General features: G+C 43.2%; 2 protein-coding genes across 4 annotated transcripts in view; one reads left to right on the forward strand and one right to left on the reverse strand.

Annotated features, from left to right (window-relative positions):
* CCDC38 (coiled-coil domain containing 38) overlaps window positions 1-4,909 on the reverse strand; it is a 41,458-nt gene extending 36,549 nt beyond the window's left edge. For both annotated transcript variants that reach the window (XM_060025412.1, XM_060025413.1), the window contains exon 1: window positions 4,616-4,909. In XM_060025412.1, the coding sequence (XP_059881395.1) occupies window positions 4,616-4,631 (16 nt within the window). In that variant the 5' untranslated portion in view covers window positions 4,632-4,909. The remainder of the gene's footprint in view (window positions 1-4,615) is intronic.
* Window positions 4,910-5,140: 231 nt separating this feature from the next.
* On the forward strand, window positions 5,141-22,778 carry AMDHD1 (amidohydrolase domain containing 1). 2 transcript variants are annotated; one of them, XM_060025410.1, is made up of 10 exons: window positions 5,141-5,568; window positions 7,323-7,429; window positions 8,804-8,868; window positions 10,852-11,129; window positions 12,906-12,986; window positions 13,213-13,438; window positions 14,421-14,545; window positions 19,752-19,845; window positions 20,450-20,610; window positions 21,939-22,778. In XM_060025410.1, the coding sequence occupies exons 1-10, from the start codon at window positions 5,432-5,434 to the stop codon at window positions 22,024-22,026; spliced, it is 1,362 nt and encodes a 453-aa protein (XP_059881393.1). In that variant the 5' UTR covers window positions 5,141-5,431; the 3' UTR covers window positions 22,027-22,778. The 2 variants fall into 2 exon arrangements, with proteins under 2 accessions (XP_059881393.1, XP_059881394.1); XM_060025411.1 differs by lacking the exon at window positions 12,906-12,986 and having other exon boundaries at window positions 5,144-5,568.
* Window positions 22,779-25,907: the final 3,129 nt, after the last annotated feature.

Raw genomic sequence — 25,907 nt, forward strand, 5'->3', positions numbered from 1 at the left:
AAACAACCAAGCAGGATGCCTAGAATACGGGATGAATTCAGTAAACGGGAGCTACCAGGTGCTAATCATTACTCATTAGCCTGTGTTTTCACTTCTAGTGACTATAAACACAAAGATGAACAGGAGAAAAAAAATATATTAAAGCGTATAAAAGAGAAAATATTAATAAAAACCTACAACATTGATACTATACTTTTCCAGATTACTGAAGTTTTTTCACAGCCATTAGGTTCATTCTGACAGGTAGAAAAGCAAGGTTGGTGAAAAATTGATAACAATCTGTTGGGTTGATGTATTTGCAATTTGGATGGCTAATACTAAAGATTTGCAGGAGATTTTCTTAAATTTATGCTCAGCACTCATCCCCACCCTTAAGATTCTGCTCACCTCTTTCTTGTCACATTTCCCCCTCTTCAATTCTTCTATTTAAATTCACTCCCTTCCTCATCCCTACTCTCATTCCCTTTATCCTCAAAGTCTATCTGCAATAAACACCTTTATCCATAGGTTCTGGCACTTTTTCACTCATAGAAAAACTGGAAGTTCTCTTTCCTCTAAGCCAACTGCTAATAGCAGACGTCTGCTCTTACTTCATCTCTTGGGTAATTCATAGCACACGTAAAGAGAATCAGTGGTCTCTAGAAGTTGTTATACTTCTATATTTCCATATGTATTAATCCCCCTATTGATTAATGAAGGGCTGGTGATGACCATAAAGGAGAAGAAGAGAACCAGCTATGCTTAGGAAGGGATTATAAAGTTCCCGAACTAAACCAATATGGTGTACCAACCAGGAAAAATAAGTAGAAGCTGGTGAATGTCTTCGTTGTGCAAAATAAAAATAGCAGAATGACTAAACAAAGGCTCTGTACCCAAATGAGAGGGAAAATGTTGCTGGATTGCACAGCAAATGCGTGCAAATTCACATGTAAAAGACATGTACAAATCCAACTTCTGATGGATGAAAAAGATAAAGAGCTCAGAAAACCAGGGATTGAAAATGGTGGTGTGTGATTGCAAGCCATCAGTTTTACAGGCTTGTGATTAAGAGCATGGACTCTCATTATGCTCCTTCATCCTCACCCCTCAATTTCCCCCTCTTTCAAAAGAGATGGTAAGAATAGCACCTACCTTGTGGAATTGTTAGGGGAGTTAGTTAGCATATGTCCCGCCCTTTGGACAGCATCAGGAGCACAGTAAGTGTTATGTAAGTGTAAGCTCATGGAGAAAGCGCTCTAAGGAGGGAAGATACTTGGTGTGTTTGAGAAACAGCAAGGAAACCAGTGGAGCTTAAGCACAGTGAACGGAGGGGAGTGACAGCCAAGGTCAAAGAGACAACAAGGGCCCTGTAGGTCATTTACTCAGTGGAATAAAGATCATTAAATGAATCACTCTGACTGCTGAGCTGAGAAGAGACTAGAGAAGAGGTTGAGGGTCAAGTCGGGAGGCCTGTTGGGAGGTTACAGCCATCGAGAGGCAAGAGCTTATGGGGTCTCGGGATAGTAGTGGAAGTGGTGAGAGGCGCTCAAATTCTAGATATATCTGGAAAGTAGAGACTACATGACTGGCTGGTGGTTTGGATGTGGGGTATGAGATAAAGAGCCCAGGAAATAAAGAATGGAGTTGCCATCAACAGAGACAGAATCAATATTAGACATCTAAGGGGATGTGGGTATAAAATATACTGTTCTTCCAAGTGAACACCATGCAGGTTGGTTTAATTCTTGCATTATTCTAACATTATGCAATCACACGTGGTTACCACATTATATAAAAGACTGAGTCAGGTCCTTTGATGCGTGTCATCGTAGGGGCAGCACGAATGGCACTGTGGAAAGACCCTGGCCTTTGGGAACAGGCAGGTTTGAATCCTGCCTCTGACTCCACCCAGCTCTTTCTCTTAGGCCTACCCGAGTAAACTCAGTGCACCTTAGCTGCTGCTTCTATCAAGTGTGGATACTCATACCTTTCTTACAGCCTTGTTGCAATTTCCAAGCACAGATAATGTATGGGAAGTGCCTACTGATGATAGACTGATAGGGAGATAATTGCTTATACTTTCTTCAGAGTAGATATCCAGATCTGTCCTCTTTCTGGTCCACTTTGTCTTGTGAATAACCACAGCACTTGAAAAGAATAGGAGAGGTAAGTGACAACTAGCTTTCCTAAGGAACCCTGAATTAAAGTTATTGAAACCCGGTCGTTTGAGAGGAATTGACCACCAATATCCATACAAATTTGGGAATCTGACTCACCTTAGGGCTGATTCTTATTATTCCAATCTTTGTGGAAGTGGAGAAAGAGGAATTTTTTTTTTTTTTTTTTTTTTGCGGTACACGGGCCTCTCACTGCTGTGGCCTCTCCCGTTGCGGAGCACAGGCTCCGGACGCGCAGGCTCAGCGGCCATGGCTCACAGGCCCAGCCGCTTTGCGGCATGTGGGATCTTCCTGGACCGGGGCACGAACCCGTGTCCCCTGCATCGGCAGGCGGACTCTCAACCACTGCGCCACCAGGGAAGCCCTAGGAATGGGGTTTTATAATGTCCAAACCTAAAGTCCTAGACCAATTCTAAATGAATTCACAGTAGCAATATCTAGCACATGTTATCTGAAGCAGTTTGTGTTTGATTTTCTCGACAACTCTCTCTACAATTCAATGAAAATGGATTTGCAGATTCTCCTATTAGGAGATAGAAAGCTCTGTTTGTCCCCCACGTGCAAATGAAGATTTAGACAGATTCTCTCAGACTCAATGCCTTTCAAGTTTTTCCCACCTCATTCCGGCCCAGTTGGACAAATACTAGGAGAAAGGGCTGTGAACTGTGTCCTGGGATAGTGTGTGGAGACCAGCACTAGCAATTTTTTATTTACAGGAAAGCCGGGAGCCTCTAGGTCCTTGGCCTACTCTGGGACCCGCCTCTTTTCATTAGGTCAGAAGCAGAGCGTGACGGTGAGGAAATTACCTTCAGCTTGACCTTTAAGGACCTGCTGGCGTCAAGCTAGCTATTTGGTATGGGCTTTTCTGTTGACATTTCTGACTGCACCTTTTGCAAACTGAAAATATTACTGGAGTTCAAGAGGAAGGAAGAGTAGGGGAAAGAAATAGCCAATTTGAGTCCCATGATGTGAAAAGTACTTTGTGAACCAAAAAGTGCTACAGGGATGCTGGTTATTTCTGAGGAAAAATGTGTTATCCTCACCCCTCTATAATTATTTAACAATGACCGGAGGAGAGAAGTCCACTCTTAACCTTCTTGCTTCTGCAAACTTCTTGTTTGCAGGAGCTTTTTGGGGAATGTTGTCTATCTGGACTGTAATTGGATACACTCAGTTCACCCACAGATATAAATTCCCGTGAAGAAAAAGTATGATTTCTTTTAGACTTACCAAGAGCTTGTACGCTTTAAGAACATGGTATATTCTTTGAAGGACTGTTGGTTGAAATCAAATCTTTAACTTAATTGACCAGCAAGGCAAATAGCAGGATTAAAATAAACTAACAGTAATAATAATAATACTTCTTTAGAGCTAGGCACTGGGCCGAGTGATTTACATTTCATCTTATTTAAAGCTCAAACAAGTCCATAAAGTAGAATCAATTACTCCCATGATATGGATGAGGAAAATGAGGCTAGAGAAATTAAGTAAATTGCCCAAGGTCAAATAGCCCATAAGTTACAGAAGTGGGATTACGACAAGTTTACTGAACCCCACAGCCTTCTATGTGCCTATAATTTCACCCCGTGCTTAGTTTATACCTCTAATTGCAACATCTGCAAATATGCCTATAATTGCAAAATGTAGCAGATTCAAGTCTTTAGCAGAAATTTTATAAACAAAATGTTAATATTTCTCTATGAATTAGTGACTTTATGTGTTTCTATTTTCCACTGTTTCTATGGTTGTTCAAGAAGTTCCGTTTGGATTTTATACTTCTCTTATAGTATTATTTCTCTGTATATATTATACCTTTCTTTTTAAAACTGTGAAAGACACACATCTGTTTCTGATTGTGTGTCTGAGCTGTGAGTAATCTATGAATTTTTTTCCCCTTTAGGGTCTCTTTTATTCACATTATCTATTTAATTCTCCCCCCCTCTTCTTTTTCTCTCTTTCCTACCTGTCTGATCTGTCTCTTTCATGGCCGTAATATGAAGCTTAAGTATATTCGTATTTATTGTGTTCATTTAAAGGCGTTTTTGCTTTCTGTTCTTCGTTTTTAAATGGCTTTATAGTGACAAAAAATGGACTTTTAGGTTTTGTGGTTTTGCTGCCCGCAGCTTTCTTTTGTCGTATGCTATTTGCGTCCATAAAGTGTCTTCCTTTTGATTGTAAAGTTTTTGCTGGGCAGGGAAAGGGCCTTCCTATCTTTGAATGTCCTGAAAGGCCTAACACAGAGCTTCTAATAAAAGTGTATAAACAAAATAAAATATTTGAGAAACTCAAAACCCAGTGCCTGCCAGTGTATTCGCAGCAACTGACAGGCAGGAAGAGATGTGGCTAAGAATTACAGACCATCTTCTTTAAACAAACTTAATTCGGTCTCCAATCTCGGTGAGGGCAGGCCCCACCGGATACAGTTGCGGTGGGCGACACTGAGCTGAAACCAATCTTACCTCGACGAGTTTGCATTCAGGAGCCGTTCCAACCTATCCTTCAGGAAGGCGGAAGGATAGGGGAAGATGAGCGAAGGCGCCAATCGATTTTTTAGTCTCGGCTCTATCCTCCCCTGCCCTGCTCCTCCTTCATCTCGGGGACCGTGTGGTAGTGGATCCGGGAGCGGAGCGGGCCAACCGCAAAGTGCGCGGTACTCGCGGTCGCGCGGACCCTGGAGCGACCCACCCCCCCGCCTCCCTCTCCTCCCCATCCCCGGGTTCCCTCTGCGGGCGGCCCCCCGAGTCCCAGGCTGCCGCGAGTTTCTGGTCAGAGGTTTCTCCCCACTCTGTCCCCTCCCGGGACTCTGTCTCAGGTTCCGGCCCCTGCCCCTACCCAGGTCCCCCTCCTCCCCCATTCTGCCCACTCCGGGCCCCCTTGCCCTCGGTGACTCCTTTCCGCCAGGTCACGTGATCGTCGCAGCCCGCCTTTCTCTCTCCCCTCCGCAGAGCCGCAGTTTCCTTACCTGTAAAGTAGGGACAGGACTCTCTACCACATTTACCCAGAGCATGAACAAAGCGAACAGGAAAGAGAAGATTCCATTATAACGTTTATTACTAATCATCATTCTCGTTGCTGGTACTCTTCTTGCCGGTTCGTAGTGGGGGGAGGCGCGCATCCCTGGCGGTCTGGACTGGCAGCTGCTACGAGCGCCCGCCCCCGCCCCACCCCTCCTTGCTGGCCCCGGGGCGGCGCCGCCTGCGGACTTGTCCCCTCTACCGCCGGCCGCCAGCGGCAGGAGCCGCACAGCCTCTGCTAGACCTGCGGTGCGCAGCGACATGGCGGACGGCCACCGCCTCCTGCTGGAGAACGCGCGGCAAGTGGTGCTGGTGTGCGCCCGCGGCGAGCGCTTCCTGGCGCGGGACGCGCTGCGCAGCCTGGCGGTGCTGGAGGGCGCCAGCCTGGTGGTGGGCACGTAAGTGACCGCGCGCTCTGGAGCTGCGGGCGACCCGGGTCGTGTGCTGTGGGGCACTGGTCAGCCAAGGCCCAGTTTGGTGCTCTTTCTGTAACTTGTGCGCTGTGGAGGGGAACGCGGTAACAGCCTTTTCGCACCCAGGGAGTCATTGGCACGCCTGCCTTTTAGGCGCCTGTTGCTAATGTATTTGGCCGCCTCCGGTTGTCATTCAGTTGAAGAAACCTCTCTCAAGCTGCACATCCCACTGGGGAGCGTCAAGATCCCGCTTCTGCTGATAAAATATAATTGCAGCAATCTGAAGGCGTAGGGGTTCTCTCCAATGCTTCTTGAAGTGCGGACGGGGGACCACCTGACTCAGACGGCCTGAGATTTTTTTTTTTTAAAGACAGACTTCTGATGCCGCCCCCCCCATCCCCAGATCTTTTTTCTTTTTTCAAGTTTTCTTGAGATATAATTGGCATACAGCACTGTATAGATTTAAGGTGAACAGCACGATTTGACTTACATACATCTTGAAATGATTACCAGTAAGTATAGTGAACATCCATCCTCTCATATAGATACAAATTCAAAGAAGTAGAAAAAAATTTTTTCCTTGTGACCAGAACTCCTAGGACTTATTCTTTGAACAACTTTCATAAGTAACATACAGCAGTGTTCATTATATTTATCATGCTGTACATTACATCCCTAGTACTTATTTATCTTATAATTGGAAGTTTGTGCATTTTGACTACCTTCATCCAATCCCCTCCACCCAGTCCCCACCTATCCCCAGGTCTTTTGAATCAGGATCTCTATGGGTGGAGTTCTGAGATCTGAATTTTTACAAAGCACGTCTCCCACCCACTTTGTCTGCACCCCAAAGCTTGAGAACCACAGAAAACGTTCAGATGGCAATGGTTTGGGGTGATAGATAATTAAGATTCAGCCACCAGAAAGAGAGGACATTTTCAGTTATTTTGATTTACACTTCTGAGAATAAAAGAACAGCCAAAGTTTGGAAGGGTGGACTTGGAGTGGTAATGGGGGTTGGGTGCCCATCTGAATTGGAGAGCCCATGGCACTGCGATTACACAAGTCTCATCCCTTATCTGAATCTGCTTAGGGTTGTGTAAGAGCCCAGCTTTTAGGGACTCTGTGTGTGTTTGTTTTTAATTAACAAAGAAATAAAAACATTCCCAGTGTTACTGTCAAAAACTTGTTAAAATGAGTTAACAGAATTGCATGGATGTAGGAGCCTAGAGCTAGTTGATGGCCGTACTCCACGGAGGATCCAGACCCGACCCCTACTGTCTTGCTCAGCTGAGCACTGCCCTCTTGCTCACAGGCACTCCAGCATCCAGGATTGCTGTGCCATCTCTCATTATGGTGTCTACATTCCAGCCAGTAGGAAGTAGGCAGAGAAAACGATCCTATTGGCTAGAACTTAGTCACGTGGCCACACCTGGCTGATGGGAGATGCGGAAAGGTGGTCTTTATTCTGGGTGGTCATGCCTCCAGCTAAAATTTAGGAATCTAGCACTGTGGGAAAAGGGAACATTGATCTTGGGGAACAATTAGCAATCTCTGCTACACCTGATTTGACTTTTTGCCTTGCATGTGGCTAGAGTCAATTTCCAAAGACACACACTCGAGAAGGAAATACAATAAATATTGACTGACACCAAAAGGCATCAATAATGTGATCATTGGTCAAAATTTTCACAATATTTTCCCCAAAGTTAGTCATAATTTCTTGATTTTTTTTTCAGAGATGGGTTCATAAAAGCCATCGGTCCTGCTGATGCTATCCAAAAACAGTTTTCAGAAGAAACATTTCAAGAAAGAATTGACTGTTCCGGGAAATGCATCTTGCCAGGTATTAACCTCTTTTTCAGTAAAGCCCTGAAAGCAGTTTTAGTAGTGTAAAGAGGAAGAGTAGTAGCTTGTTTTAAACAAGGTTTCACAATGATATGAAAATATAATAGCTACCATTTATTGAATTTCTACTAGTAAATGTCTAGCTGCTTTACAAACGCACTTTCATGTTGAATGAAACCGAACTGCCCTGGAAGGTAAGTATCATTATCTACACATTGCAGATTAGAACACTGATGTTTAGGGGTGAAATATCTTACCCAAGATGTCTAAACAGGTGAAGGGCAAGCTGGGAGTCACACCCATTCATTCACTCCACTTCTTCCCACTCATATGTTGAAGAGAACCAGCTGTGCTGGGCTTGGGTTCAAAAGCTGTTGGAAGAATTTCATTAATCCATGGCATAGGGGAGGCAAAGAGAGCAAATTGCTCTCTGTAATTCCAGAATATACTCTAAATTTGTATAGAGTATGAAACAAAGGACCCATCTGCAGGTGAAAAAACATAAACCAAGAAACCCTAGAGATTTCATTGAAGTTCATTTGTATCTTCAGTGATTGATAACAGAATCAGTTTATTAACCATTATCTCCTACATTTTCTATGTTTTATGGCTTTATGTAATCCTCTGAAACAAATTTCACAAATTTTGAGTTCTGCGCAAACACAGAGGCTAGGATTTATACTTGTGTGCTGTGCGCATCTGACAGAGCTTCTACTATCTGGCCCTTGGGGGTCAGGAGAGAAAGTCAGGGTGAAACCTCAGGAGAAAGAGCAGAATATGGTAGAGAATATATGGTAGGGACTTTTGATTTTACTCCGATCAGAACCACTAATGAGCCATTTAATCTATAAGGCACTTTGAATGTTCTGGAAGGATGGACTTTACCAAATTGTACTGGGATAAACAAAAGTTTCAAGTGACCATTTTATAGTTTCTCCTTAATTAAAATATTTTTCTTTCTTAAAGAAAGATTCATCTTTCTGATTTTATACTTTTCCTGCTCAAAGTTGAGGGTAGGGATAGTATTATTCTTTTTCACACCCAGATTCTTCCTTGGTTTTGCTCAGCTAATAGATTTGACATCCTGTTTTAAAAGGTTGCTTGGTGAGCATGGATTTATTGGGCAAAAGGAGCTGTATTTCTTTAGGGGATATTTTCATCATGTTGAGTCACCCTCCTCCATTAGAGCCTTCTAGACCAACCATGCAGGGAGTCTTCTTGGAACCACTCAGACAAATTCTCCCTTCTCCACCCTCCTCCAAGATGGCTGACCACCATCGTGCTTTCCTAAGAACTGTATAGTAGAGTCTGCCTGCTGTCTAAGTGCTTTCTGTTTCTTAACTTTAAACGTGATTTGATTTATTGATTACAGGTTTAGTGGATGCACACACACATCCAGTATGGGCTGGTGAAAGAGTTCATGAGTTTGCGATGAAGGTAACTGCAATAAACAATAGCAAATCAAAATAAAGCACAAATATAGATGTGGTTTTCTAGAGTTTGTAGGCTGTTAGGCTTTACAACAAATGTTTACGTGTCTTTTTAACGGATATTTTTACTGGCTTGGACTATGGAAATCAATGACAACAAAATTAACCAATTTATAACTTGGTACCAAATCTTTATACTGTGCCCAGGGCTGTCAGTCATTTCAAGTATAATAGTTTTCAAGCTGTTTTAGCTGCCGAATCCTCCTTTTAAAATAGAGCTGACCTGCTTTGCTCACTAATTTCTCCTCTCTTTTCTTTTCCTCATTCCATCCCTCGGTAGCCTTTGAAGGGACTCCAGGAAACAGTTTGAAAATCACCATTCATTGGGGTCAAACTTGGAAAAACATATTATTAATCACAAAAATAAAATGTCTTATATTGTTCCCACTTTTTTTCCAGAAAAATGAAACTTATTAAGAAACATAAATTGTAGTCTTTGTCAGTCATTAATTGGCTGCAGTCAACCCTCAAATCCCTGGTTTGAGCCATTTTCACATTGTTTATTTCCTTGTTTTTAGTAGACTTTATTTTTTAGAGTAGTTTTAGGTTCACAGAACAATTGAATGAAAGGTACAGAGATTTCCCATATACCACTGCTCCCTGGCCCCTGCCCAAAGCACAGCCTTTTCCATTTTCAACATCCCTGACCAGAGTGGTACATTTGTTACCGTGGATGAACCTACATTGACACATCATCATCACCCAGAGTTGATAGCTTTCATGACTGTTGACTCTTGGTGTTGTGCATCCTTTAGGTTTGGGCAAATGTGTAATGACATGCCCCCACCATTGTAGTATCATACAGAGTAATTTTACTGCCCAAAAAATCTTCTCTGCTCTGCCTATTCATCCCTGTCTCGCCCCAGTCCCTGGCAACCACTGATCTTTCTACTGTCTCCATAGTTTTGCCTTTTCCAGAATGTCGTAGACTTGGAATCCTACAGTACGTAGCCTTTTCAGGTTGTTCCCTCCGTGTCTTTTCTTCACACTGTTTTTTAAAAACCAGGGCAGCCTAACAGCTAAATTGGATTATTTCAGAAAAAGAAAAAATGTCTTCAAAAATTGTCTGCCTTTTTCAACAATCTAGAACTGTTTTTAAGACTTTCTTAAATCACTGAATTTCAGAGCCAAAAATCAACCTTAGAGATTTACGGTCCAATTCTCTCATTCGATGATGCAGAAAGTGATGCAAAAAGGGCCAAACCCATCAGGTGTTGTTGTTTTTTTTTTTAACACGAAATGAACAAAGATCATTTATTATAAAACCATTGAAACTTTCCTTAAAAGCTCAAGTTTGCAATAACTTGAATGTGACAGAATTAAGAACAGAAGGGAAGGGTGTGACTAAGGGAGCCCCGCAGGCGGGCACACTTTGTTTGCACCACACTCCCTGCTGCCCAGAGTAACAGGGGTCCAGTGGGATCCCAGAAAGAGCCTCTTTATTTGCTTGAGTGACAGAGGTCAGGCCCGAAACTCTAGGTGGCCAGATACTGAGGGGTGGAAATGCTCTGGGTCTCTTAGTGGGGACTTGAATAACCACAGTGAGGTCCCTAATCGCCTAAGCTTTGCTTTCTCATAGGTACCGAGACTAGCTGGTACACACCGAGACTGACTGGCTTGTTAAAATACCGAAATACTTTTGTACCTGTTGGTAAACTGTCGCTAGCCTGAGGCCCCAAGTCCTCCCCACCTCTCCCATTTCTGCCATCCCAGTCCCTTCCTGAAACACCTCTGACCCCTGCAACTCCCCACCACCCTGGCAGAGTAGGGACTTCCAGAAGGATGGTGCCCCACCATCCTTCCTGATCGGTTGGTGCCTGTGCCGTATCGATTGTCAGTCATGTCGAATATCACCCCTGTACGTAGGTTCTGTAGAGCTGCCTGCAACCTCCCTGCATTTTGCAGACCTAAGGGTGAACCGTGTGTTCAGTTGGCAGGAGCCACATACATGGATATCCACCAGGCTGGAGGAGGGATCAACTTCACGGTGGAGCGCACGCGCCAGGCCTCGGAGGAGGAGCTGTTCAGTTCCTTCCAGCAGCGGCTTGGGTGCATGATGAGGGCGGGGACAACGCTGGTGGAGTGCAAGAGCGGATACGGCCTCAGCCTGGAGACGGAGCTCAAGATGCTACGCGTGATTGAGCGCGCCCGGCGGGAGCTGGACATCAGCATCTCAGCCACTTACTGCGGGGCTCACTCGGTGCCAAAGTAACCTCAGCCGAAGGGACCGGGGTTTAACTCAGGGTACTGAGAACGCAGAAGGGCTCATGTGGTGCCTAAGTGGGGCTGTGTTCTCCAGGGAGTGAAGGTGCACCAGCACATTAGCTCTTGCAGAGGGACCAGTAGAGCCTTTGGAAAGGTGTTCTGATTCCAACCTTCAGACATCTCACACACATGGGTTTAGGAAGGCGGGCCCCACCAGACCCATTCGTTTGCAAGTCCCTTAATAGTGAAGGAAGAGGAGATGTTCAAAACTCTTGGTTAACAAAAAGAAATTCCCCTGATAGGTCCTTTAAAATGACAGATATTAATTCAAATAGTTTCCCATGACAGTGAGCCCAAAGGCACTTCAGGAATTGAGTAACACCCCGTGGGAGGTAGATCAAATCTTGACGTCAAGATGACGTAGGGAGGTTTTTATTTTTGTTCATCTGTTTGCTTGTTCAGCAGCAACCATTCTTGTTTTAATGCTGTAAATGTTTTTTTCAGCTTTCCTCTTTACCTAGAAAGTTCCTCCTGTATGGATTTGCTGTAGAGAATTCTCTCCCCTTCTACATCTGCGTCTCATCCATCCCGGAATTACTAGATCAGAAAGGCTGCAGCCCCAGAGCCAAACGATCCGAAAGAAACCCAGGACCTGAAAATTCTCAGGCATCTCCAGAGTCTTAGTTTTAAGTTGTGATAACTAACTTAGATAATAAATGCTGCAGGCTTACAAAAATGGTTTAATCGCATAAATAGCCCATTTAATTAAGCCATATTAATAAGTTAATTAAATCTTTTAAGGTTAATCATTAAAAAATGTGTACATTTATTTAGTTCTGTGAACTTTGACAAAGAAAATTTTAATGTTACTATTTCATTTACCATCTTTAATCAAAGGAACTAAAAAAATTAACATTGAAATTATTATGAAAAATTTACAGAACTAAGTAGAAAAGAAATATAAATACTTAATATTTCCAATGATGTTTGTTGTATGTTTTTAGCATTTATACTTCTGAAGTTATTATGGCTTGAAACTGCACTAAGACTTTTGGGATATCCTGTCTATTATAGTCTGTTTTTTTTTTTTAGTAGGAAAGACAATGTGACATGGCAGAAAAGTCTCAGGCTTTGGAGGGACACCAGACCTGGGTTTGAGTCTAGCTTAGCTACTTCCAGCTGGGTGATTTTGAGTTAAGTTTTGATCACTTAACTTTTCTGAACATGAATAGCTTATCTTTAAACCAGCTAAATAACACGCTTATCCTATATGGTTGTCTCGAGAATTAGAAACAGCATATGTAAGTACGTGTCTCCTCAGAGCCCACCTCTATCTACCCACCCAGATGGTTTTTGCTGAGAGCCTTCTGTGTGCCAAACACAAGGCTAAAGTTTTACAGAAAATTTCTCCATCTGCCAGTGAGCCTCTGAGGTCTGATCCTGATCCCCGAAGGTAAAGCCTGAGGCCCAGAGGAGGCCAAATGACGTCTACATCATGTGTCCAAAGTTATACGGCTAGCAAGTGGCGCAGCTCTGTGTCTGACTTCAAAAGCCCAGACCTTTCTCATATATAACTACCCCAGAATCTTAGAAGGAATTTCAGGGCCTCCTACTATCTTCTTCCCCTATGTCTGATGAGGCAGAAAGCCTTAGGCAGATGCTCCTAGAAACAGTGTGGAGGAAGAAAAAGTCAGGGAAACAGCTTGGCCCGATAAGGGGCTCACGGTTGGGTTGTCAGGGAAGCATCCAGGATGTCCTCTACGTGTCCTTGACAAGAAGATGCAGTTTTTCAGCCAGGCATTCCCAAAGGCAACCCAGATGTGCCAGAATGGATGAACCATCTGAGTCTCTGCCTATAGGGTCAGTGTATACAGAAGTCTTATCAATACCTCTGCTATGTAGGCTCATCCGATTGCTAAGAGGCCTGAGTTATAGCTTTGATCTTCTCTTTACCTTTCTGAGGCTTGGGGTCATTTACCTACAATTTCTCAGATTCTCCAAGTGCCAAAAAAACCCTTTCTCCAATTTAAAAAAAAAAACAAAAAAAACACTTGCCCACGGTAATCTCACTTTCTTCTTCCCTCAGAGGAAAAACTGCTACTGAAGCCGCTGATGACATCATCAATAACCACCTCCCAAAGCTGAAGGAACTTGGCAGAAATGGGGAAATACACGTTGACAATATAGATGTGTTCTGTGAGAAGGGCGTCTTTGATCTCGATTCCACCAGAAGGATTCTTCAAAGTGGGAAAGATATAGGGTTACAGATTAACTTCCATGGGGATGAACTCCACCCAATGAAGGCTGCTGAGGTATGGGTGACCTTTTGCTTTTCCTTTGTCGACCCTCGTGCTGTGGAAAACTTAATGAGTTTGTTCAAAGGAAGGAGTAAACATCTGAAAAGATAGAGAATGGGGAAACTTGTTTGAGATATGTGCAGGTTGGTGCGGTTGAGCCTTGGAATCCCAGACTTTTTTGCTGATCATTTACTTTTATTATTTCCTCCTGGTGATACTAGTAGAAAAAAGAAGTACCTCTGTGATCTCATTCATTAAATTCACAACCTATTTTGATTGGCACGCAAAGCCACCCTAGCTCAGTCTGTTAATTTCACAGGTAGCTTCTAGGGTCTTTCTGTGGCAGCATCCAGAGGGCTTTTAGTGGAGCATACCATTAATAGCCACAGGAGGATTTTCACATCTATGTGTCTTTTCCAGATTAATTTATTCATGCTTTCTACAAATAGTTGAGTATCTACTGTGTGCCGGGCATTGTTCTAGGCACTGAGAATTCAGCAGTAAGACGCACCAGATCCCTGCAGTTGGGGGTCTAGCTCTTTCCTCTAAGCCCTGGAGCTACATAAACAACTGCCCTTGGGGCATAAATACAGATGTAGATAGTCTACATGTGTCTCGACCACCACGCGTTCAATATGATCTCTTAATATCACGTCCAAATCTTGTCCCGTGTTTCCTGCCCCAATGAATGACGTCATTATCCATCTGTTGCCTAAGTCGAGACCCTGGATATCATTTTGACTCCTCCCTCCCCCTCACCTACTGCATTTCAGCCAACCAGCAAGTCCTCCCAATTCTCCTCCTAAATATCTCTGGATCCACTTCACCACACTGCCGACTTCAGATCACCGAGCTTGTGCTCGTGAGAGGTAGTTGGCAAGAAATCTTAATAATAGAGTGCTGTTTATTTTTGCAGGAAAACCATTTGCTGGCACGTTATTGATTTGTTGTTGCTGTTGGTGAAACTTCTCTCTGTCTCTCTGCCCATTCTGTTTAGCTCGGGGTGGAACTGGGAGCCCAGGCAATCAGTCACCTGGAAGAAGTGAGTGATGAAGGCATTGCTGCCATGGCAGCGGCCAGGTGCTCTGCTGTCCTCCTGCCCACCACGGCCTACATGCTGAGGTGAGGTTGTTCCTCCCCCCAGCATGAGAGCTGCAAGTATAAGCTGTGGAGACACAAACTTCCAAGATGCCCAAATATTCATCACCCTTACAAATCCCTTAAAAATGCAGATCAGGGGCTTCCCTGGTGGCGCAGCGGTTGCGAGTCCGCCTGCCGATGCTGGGGACACGGGTTCGTGCCCCGGTCCGGGAAGATCCCACATGCCGTGGAGTGGCTGGGCCCGTGAGCCATGGCCGCTGAGCCTGCGCGTCCGGAGCCTGTGCTCCGCAACGGGAGAGGCCACAGCAGCGAGAGGCCCGCGTACCGCAAAAAAAAAAAAAAAAAAAAAATGCAGATCAGGAAAACTTAGCTCATGGAAGATGCTAATACTGGTATGATATTTGTAATGAATTACCCTGAGGAGGGAGCTTAGACCCGAATTGTGTTTGAGTGGTGGGATTACTGGCGAGAGTGGCGCTTTCATTTTCTTTCTTCCTCATTTTTGGAATTCTCCAATTAAAAATCAATATGTATTACTTTTATAATTAGAAAATAGTGATATAGGCTTTATACTTTAAAGGCTTTATACTTATGCATAAGATATTAGGGATATTTCACAGTATTCTGAATCTGAATGAGCTGCTTTCTAAGAGGATACGAGTGGGGACCATAATCCTCATAAATCCTGGGAGTGGGAGGAAAGAGGAGATGTCTAAGTGTATTTTGTGGCATCTCCCCAGGGATTTGGCTGTGTGCCCTCAATGGATTGAGTCCGTGTAGTCCATCTTTTATCACAGCCATTGCTCCAGTTCAAATATGAGACCTGAGGTCTCCTGACTCATTGAACCACTTCCATGACAGCCACCGAAGTTGTGGTCAGAAGGTCCAGCGTTCAAGAGGCAGTTGATTTCCTCTTAGGACTGGGTGCTTTCTCTGCGGTTGTGATACATGGTTTTTTGTGGGGAGGGGCGTGATTCCGCAGTTATGGCCTTAGGACAGTGGTTCTCAAAGTTGGAGTGATTTTGCTCCTCAGGGGATATTTGACAGTACCTGGAGACATTTTTGGTTGTCACAACTAGGGAGTGTCACTGGCATCTAGTGGGTAGAGGCCAGAGATGTTGCTAAATATCCTACAGTGCACGGAAAAACCTTCTACAACAAAGAATCATCCAGTCCAAGACATTAATTGTGCTGCGATTGAGAAACTCTGCCTGAGGGATTGGAAAAACAGGTTCAAGTAACTTTTATAAGGGAGAAGAAAGGAATATTGCAGTGCTTTTTTCAAATTTATTATGATTTTATACACCTATATATATAAAATATTATACATTTCTCTTATTACTATTCTCTTAAAGAGTAGACATAATGTAGGTTACCGTCAGGAAATATCCATTAATAACTATTCTCAGTATGATCAGCTGCTTTTCTTGCAAATCTCAGTAGTCATCAGAGTCATCAATCAAGACTTAATCTGGTTAACTTTCCACCACCCAAGGAATAAGTTTTTACAAAAGAAAAGGATTCCTTTAACTCACCTTGAATCTCTTAAGACAGAGCAAAAATCTGAGACCTGCGGTGCTGGAGGGCAGTTCAGCATTAAAAGTCTGCACTTTGTCCCTATGCCAGTGGCTGCTGCCACGTGCCATCACCACAAGATGGGTTTAACATCCTGTTTGGATGACAGGGGCAACCAAAGAGAAAGCCACGCTCTTCTCTGGCTTCTCTGTTTCTGTATTTCTCTGATCTCTCCATCAGGAGGAACCTGCAGGTTTCCCCGCTGCGCCCTGAACTCTCTTGACTCTCATTTCCAGAATAACCATTGCCTTATGCCACTCAAGGGCTTCTTTTAATCATTATTTTATGCATCTTTGTGTATAATATTTAAATTTATTCAGGACACATTCGCCTTAGTTTATCTGGAGCCCCCTTTATAATTTTACTGCCTTGTACATACATATATTTTTCCTCCTTAAGTAGTTCGGGAAAGGGAGGGGAGGCCGTCAGAGTTACCGGCAGGGAAATTTTAACATCTACCCTTTCCTCACTCTGTACCTCTGCTTCACCCACCTCTCTCATGCATTGTCCTAGCAGAGAAACACTATTTTAAGTGGTCCTGGAAACTGCCTGTCGTAGACTGGGAATGCTACAAGGGCAAGTGTCACCTCTGTACCCCAATCCTTGATTAATTTCTGTATTCAACACGCGTGTTGGGGGCCCACTACTTGTCAGGCACTGTTCTAGGCACTGTGGATCCAGCCACAAGTAAAACAGAGTCTTGTCCTCAAGGAGCTTACATTCTAATGGGGAGAGACAGACAATGTGCAAACCGACCAACGAACATAGAAAATGTCAGGTGATGCTTGGTGCTGTGAAAACAATCCAGGTGAGACGAGAGGATAGAGAGTGTTTGAGGGGAGGGTGCTGTGTTTTTAGGGTGGTCAGGGAAGGCTTTTGGAGGAGGGGACATTTGGGCAGAGACCTCCAGGAAGTGAGGGAGCAAGCCATATCTGGGGGAAGGAGCCGGGATAACTAGAAGAGTGTTCTGAGTGGATGGATGGTGAGTGCAGTGGTAGAAATGCACTGAGAGTATTTGAGGAACAGCAAGAGTGAGGCCAGAGAGGCACAAGCCAGGCAGAGAGAGTTAGGAGACGAGGCCAGAAAGAGGGGCAGTTCTTGAAGGGCTGAGTTCATGGTGCAGACAGCAAGCCCACGGGAAGCCACTGAGAGTGGTTCAAAGCACGGCGACACGATCTAACTTATTTTTCTAAAACATCCCTCTGGCTGCTAGGAAGAGAATATATTTTAAGGGGCTTGAGGGTAGAAGCAGGAAAGCCAGTTAGGATGGTCTTAACAAATATCCTAGCAAGCAATGATGGTGACTTGGATCCAAGGTGGTAGCAGAGGGATATAAAAATGAGTTGGATTCTGGATATAGTTTTAAGGCGGAGCCAACAAGATTTTCTGATGGGTGGGATGTGGACTGTGAGAAATGACTCAAGGATGACTCTGAGGCTTTAGTACCTGGCACAGAGTTTTCACTAATGGGATGGTTTTAGAATGACTCTGGCTGAATTAACGACCAGGCAAGTGTTACTGATCTCCATGTGTTAGATACCATATGCTTTTCATTGAAGCTGCCAAGAAGTCCCTGTATTTTGGGGAGAAAATAAAACTGAGGTGCAATGAAAACACAATAATAAAAAATTAAAGAATTCCTTTAACAAAACATAATCAATCAGCTGTTAATACCAGGCACTCTGGTACTAGAGACACAATGGTGAATAAGACACACATGGTCCTTCACGGAATTTGCAGTCTAAGCATATGAAACATGATAAATGAATAGACAGTAATACCTATAGAGGTAATGAAAAGGATAATCACTTCTGGCTGAGTGACCAGGGAAAGTGAGCATGGGTGGGTGAGAGGTGAGCTGGGCCTGGGAATATGAATGCATTTCAGGGAGGGGTGGATATTCTAGGCAAGGAGAACGGCAGACTCAGAAATGTACAAATAGAAAACCCCAGTGGTTCGAGTGCAGTATTGGGTAGGGCAGGGATGAGAAAGAGGGCCTTAAAGAAGTGTGGGCTCAGTTTGTGGGGAGCCTCGAATGCCAAACTTCGGTGGACTTTGTATAAAACATAAAGAGAACCTACTCTGAGCACAGAATTATTATTAATAATATAATTATTATTAATAATAAAGTTATTCCATTCTTTGCCATATTTAGTACACTCCTAGAATATAACAGTATCATTCATTCATTCAATCAAAAATATTAATTAGCCAGAGACAGGACTGGGTGCTGGGACAAATTATAAGAAAAAGAAATAATCCTTTCAGTGATCCTTAGCCCCTGCTGGACTTGCCAGCAGAGGGGCAGGTGTAATAGTCTTAATACTTTACAACCAACCGATCAATCAAATTGAACTTAAGGCTAGAGTAGGGTCTCAAAGGAGGGGTCAGGGTTACCCTCAGCAGCTTTATTTAAAGACAGCTCCTGGGCAGTACAGGTTCATAATGGCTGAGTACCAGTCCACTATCATTGTCATGAAACAATAGCTATTGTTTCTAAAATGGAGGGGTGTGGGGTGCTGGGGCAGCCAGAGGAAATGAGGGCCAACAAGGTGACTGGGAAGGCTTTCCAGCGGAGGTCTCTCCTTGACCAAACTTTATTCAGGCTCCTCTGAGCCCCTCTCTCCACTAAGCCTCAATCTTGCCTATAAACCTACAGTTTCTTAGCACAAATGATTTTATTCACCCACCTTCCCCAACATTATAAGACTTGAACAAACACTGGCATAGTTTCTAACAGCTCCAGGATGCCTCCCTAGAATGAGCCCAGGCCCCCTTAGAATACCTGTCTGAGAAAGCCCAACCTGCCAGGAAAATTAACTGTTTGTTCCAGTAAAACCTGGTGATAGGCAGGCCTCTGAACTTCCTCTTAGAGCAGTTACTTTAAAAAGCTCGCAAGGGCTTCCCTGGTGGCGCAGTGGTTGAGAGTCCGCCTGCCGATACAGGGGACACGGTTCGTGCCCCAGTCCGCGAAGATGCCACATGCCGCGGAGAAGCTGGGCCTGTGAGCCATGGCCACTGAGCCTGTGCGTCCGGAGCCTGTGCTCCGCGACGGGAGAGGCCACAACAGTGAGAGGCCCACGTACCGCAAAAACAAAAACAAACAAACAAACAAAAAGCTTGTAAGGAGGTCAGGGAGATACCCAATCCAGGAAGAAGCACAAATATGTTACATATTAGTTTCTTGGGCCTTCAAAAATTTAAAGGACCTATAATAATGTTTGAGACCCCCTCTCCCTCCCAAAAAAAAGGAGAGGGAGAGATATGAACAAAAAATTGTAAAATGTTAATTTAAAAAGCATTATTTAAACCTCATTGTTTATATTTGGGAGTCAAAAAAAGTTTATCACATTTGAAAACAATTTTAAGTTTTCTTCCTTTGCAACAATCTCTGAATATATATAAAGATTGTCATGATAATCCCAAATTTAAAAAGCTAGCCACAGCCAAGTGATTTCAAAAGCAGGCTGATAAAAATCAGGAGTCCTGGGCTTCTGCTGGACGCCACCACTGATCGCTTAAGCTTGAGTTTCTGTTTCTTGTTCCAGAACACGAAGGGGTTGGATATCTTTAAGTCTGCTTCAACTCTGAATATCTGTTCTTCAAAAGTTCCACTTCTAGAGACTGACATCATTTTTTTCCCTCTCCTTAGACTGAAGCAACCTCGAGCCAGGAAAATGTTAGATGAAGGGGTAATAGTCGCTCTGGGCAGCGATTTCAACCCTAATGCGTATTGTTTTGCAATGGTAATTATTTTTAATATGCCTTTCATAGTCTATGAAACTTCTACGAAGCATATAAATAATTTAAAAATATTTCACTAACTGTTAAAATGTTTCAAAGATCTGAAAAGATTTTCCTGTGAAACAAGAAAAGAGTGTGGACAGCAGTGTAATTGGGTATTTCTGTGCCACTTGAATGCCTCCAGGCTGAGAGAGAAGGGAGAAGGTTCTATTGATACTATGCTTTGATGCAGCCTCTGGGCCTTGTGGTTTTACAGTAACCTATTTCCCCTCTCAGAATTGCATAAGCTCAAGGAAGTTTAGTAAGTTTTAGTAAGTAAATGTGGAGATGAGCTTCATCGTACACAGTAAGTGGCCTTGAAAAGTAATAAAAAATATTAAATACATATAGGGGGTGGGTGGGTAAGTAATCTCTATAATAAACGAATCTTTCCCAAAGCATAAGGATCTTTACGTGTAAATGTAAATGTCACTTTTCTCATACTGATTTAGCCAGCTCCACTTATACATTTAACTATCATTATTTGTTGTGCTGTGTTGAGAAATGTCCTAGGTGGCAGCTGCCGTTTTGTTGCTTTCCTCCAATGCTTTTCTTTTCCCGTCTTAGCCGATGGTCATGCATCTGGCCTGTGTGAACATGAGAATGTCCATGCCCGAGGCCTTGGCCGCTGCCACCATCAATGCCGCTTATGCGCTGGGAAAATCTCACACTCATGGATCTTTGGAAGTAGGCAAACGGGGAGATCTCATTATCATCAATTCATCCAGGTGCGTGTTCTCCCAGCTGAGCCATTTTATTGTATGCCCACTGTAATATGGAGACTTGGTTTAAATCCCTTTTCCACTGATTATTAGTGTCAGGCTCTGTATAAGCTCAGCAGCTACCCAGTCTTCTTAGTGTCACCCCTTTCTAAGCAAAAAGTCTCCCTCCAGGTCCTAAACTGCAGGGTAGACCAACTTTTCTGGTCTCTTCATCCATCTTATATCTTTCGTAGATCTCCAGGTTTCTGCTCTGTTTACCTGGACTTTGGACTTGTGCCCTCTGGCCTGTGTTTGTTTTTCTTCTTGGGTTCTGACCTTTTCTGCTTGTGTTGGGCCACACAGGTCCCAGCTCTGGCTTGTCATCCTGGTTCTGATTCATTACCTCTCTGACTTCTCATTCCTGCTGGATCCCAAAAGCCTTGCTTCAGTTTTCCTGCCTCTTGTTTTGTATTACTCACTCACAGCCTGCTGCCTCCTGGGCCTCCAGAGTAACAAGTTGAGTTTTATTGTTCTAAATCTTAAAGTTGTGAATCCTATGGTGTCTGGACCCTAGCAAGCCTCTGCCAGGCCTTGGACCTCATGTTCAACAGAAGAGAGTGTCTCCATCATAATTCTACTCTCAAGGGTCATAAGCCATTGTCTCTATCGAGAGTGATGCTGGTGTTACCACTCATGCATCATTTAACTGAAGCAAATTTTTTTTTTTTTTTTACTGTTCCAATAACACTTTATTTATGGACATTGAAATTTGAATTTTATATAATTTTTATGTCACAGAATATTATTGTCTTTGTTTTTCATTTTAAGTCCTAATTTAGAAAGCCCCAAACAAGACTATCTTAGCTCAAGAACAATAAAAAGCAAGCAGCAGGCCTGATTTGGCCCACAGACCACAGTTTGCCAACTGCTAGCCCAGAACAGTGGTTCTCAAAGTGCAGTCCCAGCAGCAAGGGCATCCTCTGAGAATTTGTTGGAAATGCAACTTCTCAGGCCTCTTGGACAGTCTACCAAACCAGAAACTCCAGGAGTGGGCCTAGCATCTCTGTCTTAAAAAGTCTTCTAGGTGAAAAAGATACATGCTAAAGTTTGAGAAGCACTGATCTGGAGTCATTGTTCTAATGTGAATCAAATATTTTAAGATCAAATACTTAATATCATTAAACAATATTGGATTTATCATAGACTAATTATCATAGTACTCTACCATTTTTTAAAAAGCCCAAATATTAACTACTAAGTGTAAAAAAATTTTTAGAGAATGTATTTTGAAATTAGCATTTATTGACAGAGTGATAATTTTGACTTGTATCCGTTTATGTTTGATTTCTTTCTAGATGGGAGCATTTGATTTACCAGTTTGGAGGCCATCACGAATTAATTGATTATGTTATAGCTAAAGGAAAAGTCATCTATAAAAAATGATTGATCTGTAAGGAAAGAGCACACTGTTCTACTGTTTAAGTCAATACAGTTATATTAAAAGTTAAAATACCTTAGTAGTTTACCAGAATGATGTCACTTAAATCTATTTCTGTATTTTGTTTATCCACTTGAAAAACCCAGAGGATTCACTTATTTTAACATGTGCACCTGGACGTATAAGCAAGTAAACCATTTGTGATGATAATCTCAAAGGATTAAATTACTTCACAAAGATTTTCTATACATATTCTGCAGATTAATATGATGGAGTATCACAGAAATGCCTTTGTGGGGAAATGCAGATTGGCAAATAGGTAGACATGGCTTAAAATTCCAATTGTGCTTCTACTTTTCAAATTTCAATTCTTAAACTATATTTACTGAAAATTGCGGGGGGGAGTGGGAAATCCAAGTCAAATGCCACAAACTAAGCTAAAATGTAGCCATCTATAATAAGCAAATAGTTTTTCTTTTCCCCACACAGTGTGTCTTTCTAGATGCTCTTCGAATGCATTAGGTTCCTCTGAGGAGGAGTGTTCTTCTGTTTTCTTCTCAACCCTTGCAATAGAGCTTCACAGCAGAGCTCAGGACTTGTCATTTTGTACACAACTATAGGGACCTTCTTGTAATGGATGCATTTTGACCAAATCCAATAATGTAATTTTTTAAAAAGTTTTAAAGTTTTTGATTCTTCACATTACAAATGTATAAAAAAATCTATAGCTTTCAATAAATGTTTGCTGTCACTATTATTTTTGTTGTTTACAGCCCTGGAAGCCAGTCAGTGGTGTCTATTAGAACCTTTTAGGAAATGAACAAATTACAGAAGAAAGTGGATTACATAAAGAAAAAGTGGATGATTATATAAACGAGTGTTTCTAAAGCCATGTGTTTACTTGAAATGTTTTTAAACGCTTTGATCATTCTTACAATCACAACTGCATGATAAAACTTTGTCCTATTTATGAAGAAATGACTAGAGAAGTAAACATTAAGTACCCAAATGGTCACCTATTTCAAGTTAATAGAGCCTGAACCAATGAGGCTTTACTGTATTCAACATAGATCAACTCAAGATACCCCTTGTCAGAAGGTTAAGGGTAACAGTGCACATCGCTATCACGGGCTAGTAGCGTGGGGTACCTGGAGCTCTGCCCCTCACATGCTTGGTGAAGAAGCCGCGAGGGGGTGTGGGAAGCACGAGTTGCTGTGGGAGACGCCTCCCCTATGACCGGTTTCCTAGTCGATGGTGGGAGTTTGGGATGCAGGAGATACATATAAAGGCCAAAACTAAAGATTAGGTCTGTCCTGGAACTCAAGCCACGTAGAAGTATATCCTTATAACTACGGAATAAAAAGGTGAAGCACTTCCCATTTTCTTTCTAGGAGATATTCACTCTACACAAGGAGTGTTCATGTCTTTTTTGAATGAAAGGAGAAGATACCCACCTGGAACTGCTTTAGTCCTCCCAGGCCAGTGTCCTGTAAGCTCTTGCAACTCATAGGAGCTGGCTGGAAATGCAGAACTTCAGTTCTACTCCAGACCTGCTGAAACAGAATCTGGTCTTGGCAAGCCCACAGGTATTTGTATGCCCGTTCAAGTCTGAGAAGGGCTGTGGTCTAGACCCTAGCCACGTGGACTTTCACACTGTGCCTCAAAATCGCCATTTGTTTTTGCTGCTCCAGGCCTTGCAGCACTGTTCCCTCTGCCTGGCTGGAGTGCTTGCCCTCTCTTCTCTAAGTGGGAAGTCAGAGCTAGCCACTGCCCCCCACACCAAGCTCCCATCCCTCTATGATAGCCTCTATAGCATTGCAGTCAAACTGTCTTTCCCTTTAGATTGTGTGTTAGTAGAGGGCAGGGGCCTGGTCATGTCCCCAGGATCTAGTGTAGTGACTGGTTCATAGTAGGCGATCAGTGAATGAATTAATGAATGGCTGCACAAGCATACAGACAGTCCTAGGGAAAACTGCTTATTAAAACACACTCAGCAGGCCAACCCAGGAATGCAGTGTTAAGGAAAATACTTGTTATGTATATTGGAAAAAGCATATGAATTCCGGAATATAATGGATGATGCTTACGGGGGAGTAAAGTGGAAAAGTGAAACCCAGCGAGAAACAATTCCATGGCTGGGTGGAAAAGGGCATGGCCATCCTCAGCTTGAGAGATTGGAAAGATTTTGATGTGAGGGAAAGGCTCCGGAGATGGAGCATCATGGGGTGTTCAGAAGGGGGGGATGCCTGAGTCTTCCTAGAGTGGAGGGTTCAGTGGGGGCGGGGAAGGTCAGATCGACTCAGGTTGGGTCTTAGTTGCTGCACGCGGGCTTTCTCTAGTTGCGGCGAGCGGGGACTACTCTTTGTTGTGGTGCACGGGCTTCTCATTGCGGTGGCTTCTTTTGTTTCAGAGCACGGGCTGTAGGCACGCGGGCTTCAGTAGTTGTGGCTCGTGGGCTCCAGAGCACAGGCTCAGTAGTTGTGGCGCATGGCCTTAGTTGCTCTGCGGCATGTGGGATCTTCCCAGACCAGGGCTCGAACCCGTGTCCCCCGCGCTGGCAGGCGAATTCTTAACCACTGTGCCACCAGGGAAGTCCTGGAACTTCATTCTTAAAGTCAGGGGAAGCCACTGCAAGTTTCTGAACAGGTTAGGCCCAGTACAAGAGTGTTGTGGCAGAAAGATTAATCTGGTTTTAGTGAACAGAGTACGCACTCAGGTATGTGCTGTGTGAGTGGACTCTGGCAAGACACCTTAACCAAGTCCTTTGGTGGAGACAGTAGGAGGTATCAGGTGCTAGAAATCTGGGTGGAAAGCTCTGGAAATGGCACAGTGAGATGTGAATGCACTGACTAAAATTGGTTTGAAAAATAAGGAAGTTCCTCTATGACATACATCACAGCAAGACCCTTTTTGACCAGCCTCCTAGAGAAATGGAAACAAAAACAAAGACAAACAAATGGGACCTAATGAAACGTAAAAGCTTTTGCACAGCAAAGGAAAACATAAACAAGATGAAAAGACAGCCCTCAAAATCCGAGAAAATATTTGCAAACGAAGCAAGTGACAAAGGATTAGTCTCCAGAATTTACAAGCAGCTCATGCAGCTCAATATCAAAAAAACAAACAACCCAATCCAAAAATGGGCAGAAGACCTAAATAGACATTTCTCCAAAGAAGATATACAGATTGCCAACAAACACATGAAAGGATGCTCAACATCACTAATCATTAGAGAAATGCAAATCAAAACTACAATGAGGTATCACCTCACAGCGGTCAGAATGGCCATCATCAAAAATTCTACAAACAATAAACGCTGGAGAGGGTGTGGAGAAAAGGGAACCCTCTTGCACTGTTGGTGGGAATGTAAATTGATACAGCCACTATGGAGAACAGTATGGAGGCTCCTTAAGAAACTAAACATAAAACTACCATATGACCCAGCAATCCCACTACTGGGCTTACACCCTGAGAAAATCATCATTCAAAAAGAGTCATGTACCACAATGTTCATTGCAGCTCTATTTACAATAGCCAGGACATGGAAGCAACCTAAGTGTCCATTGACAGATGAATGGATAAAGAAGATGTGGCACATATATACAATGGAATATTCCTCAGCCATAAAACGGAACGAAACTGAATTATTTGTAGTGAGGTGGATGGACCTAGAGTCTGTCATACAGAGTGAAGTAAATATTCTCAGAAAGAGAAGAACAAATACCGTATGCTAACGCGTATATATGGAATCTAAAAAAAGAAGATGGTTCTGAAGAACCTAGGGGCAGGACAGGAATAAAGATGCAGACATAGAGAATGGACTTGAGGACATGGGGAGGGGGAAAGGTAAGATGGGACGAAGTGAGAGAGAGGCATGGACATATAT

This window comes from Delphinus delphis, chromosome 11 (genome assembly GCF_949987515.2).
Source record: "Delphinus delphis chromosome 11, mDelDel1.2, whole genome shotgun sequence".
Classification (NCBI taxonomy): domain Eukaryota; kingdom Metazoa; phylum Chordata; class Mammalia; order Artiodactyla; family Delphinidae; genus Delphinus; species Delphinus delphis.

Coding starts and splice junctions, on each gene's coding strand:
- AMDHD1 (XM_060025410.1), top strand. CDS start 5,432: ATGGCGGACGGCCACCGCCTCCTGCTGGAGAACGCGCGGCAAGTGGTG. Junction 8,869..10,851: donor TTCATGAGTTTGCGATGAAG/GTAACTGCAATA, acceptor CCGTGTGTTCAG/TTGGCAGGAGCCACATACAT. Junction 12,987..13,212: donor TCTGAGTCTCTGCCTATAGG/GTCAGTGTATAC, acceptor TTCTTCCCTCAG/AGGAAAAACTGCTACTGAAG.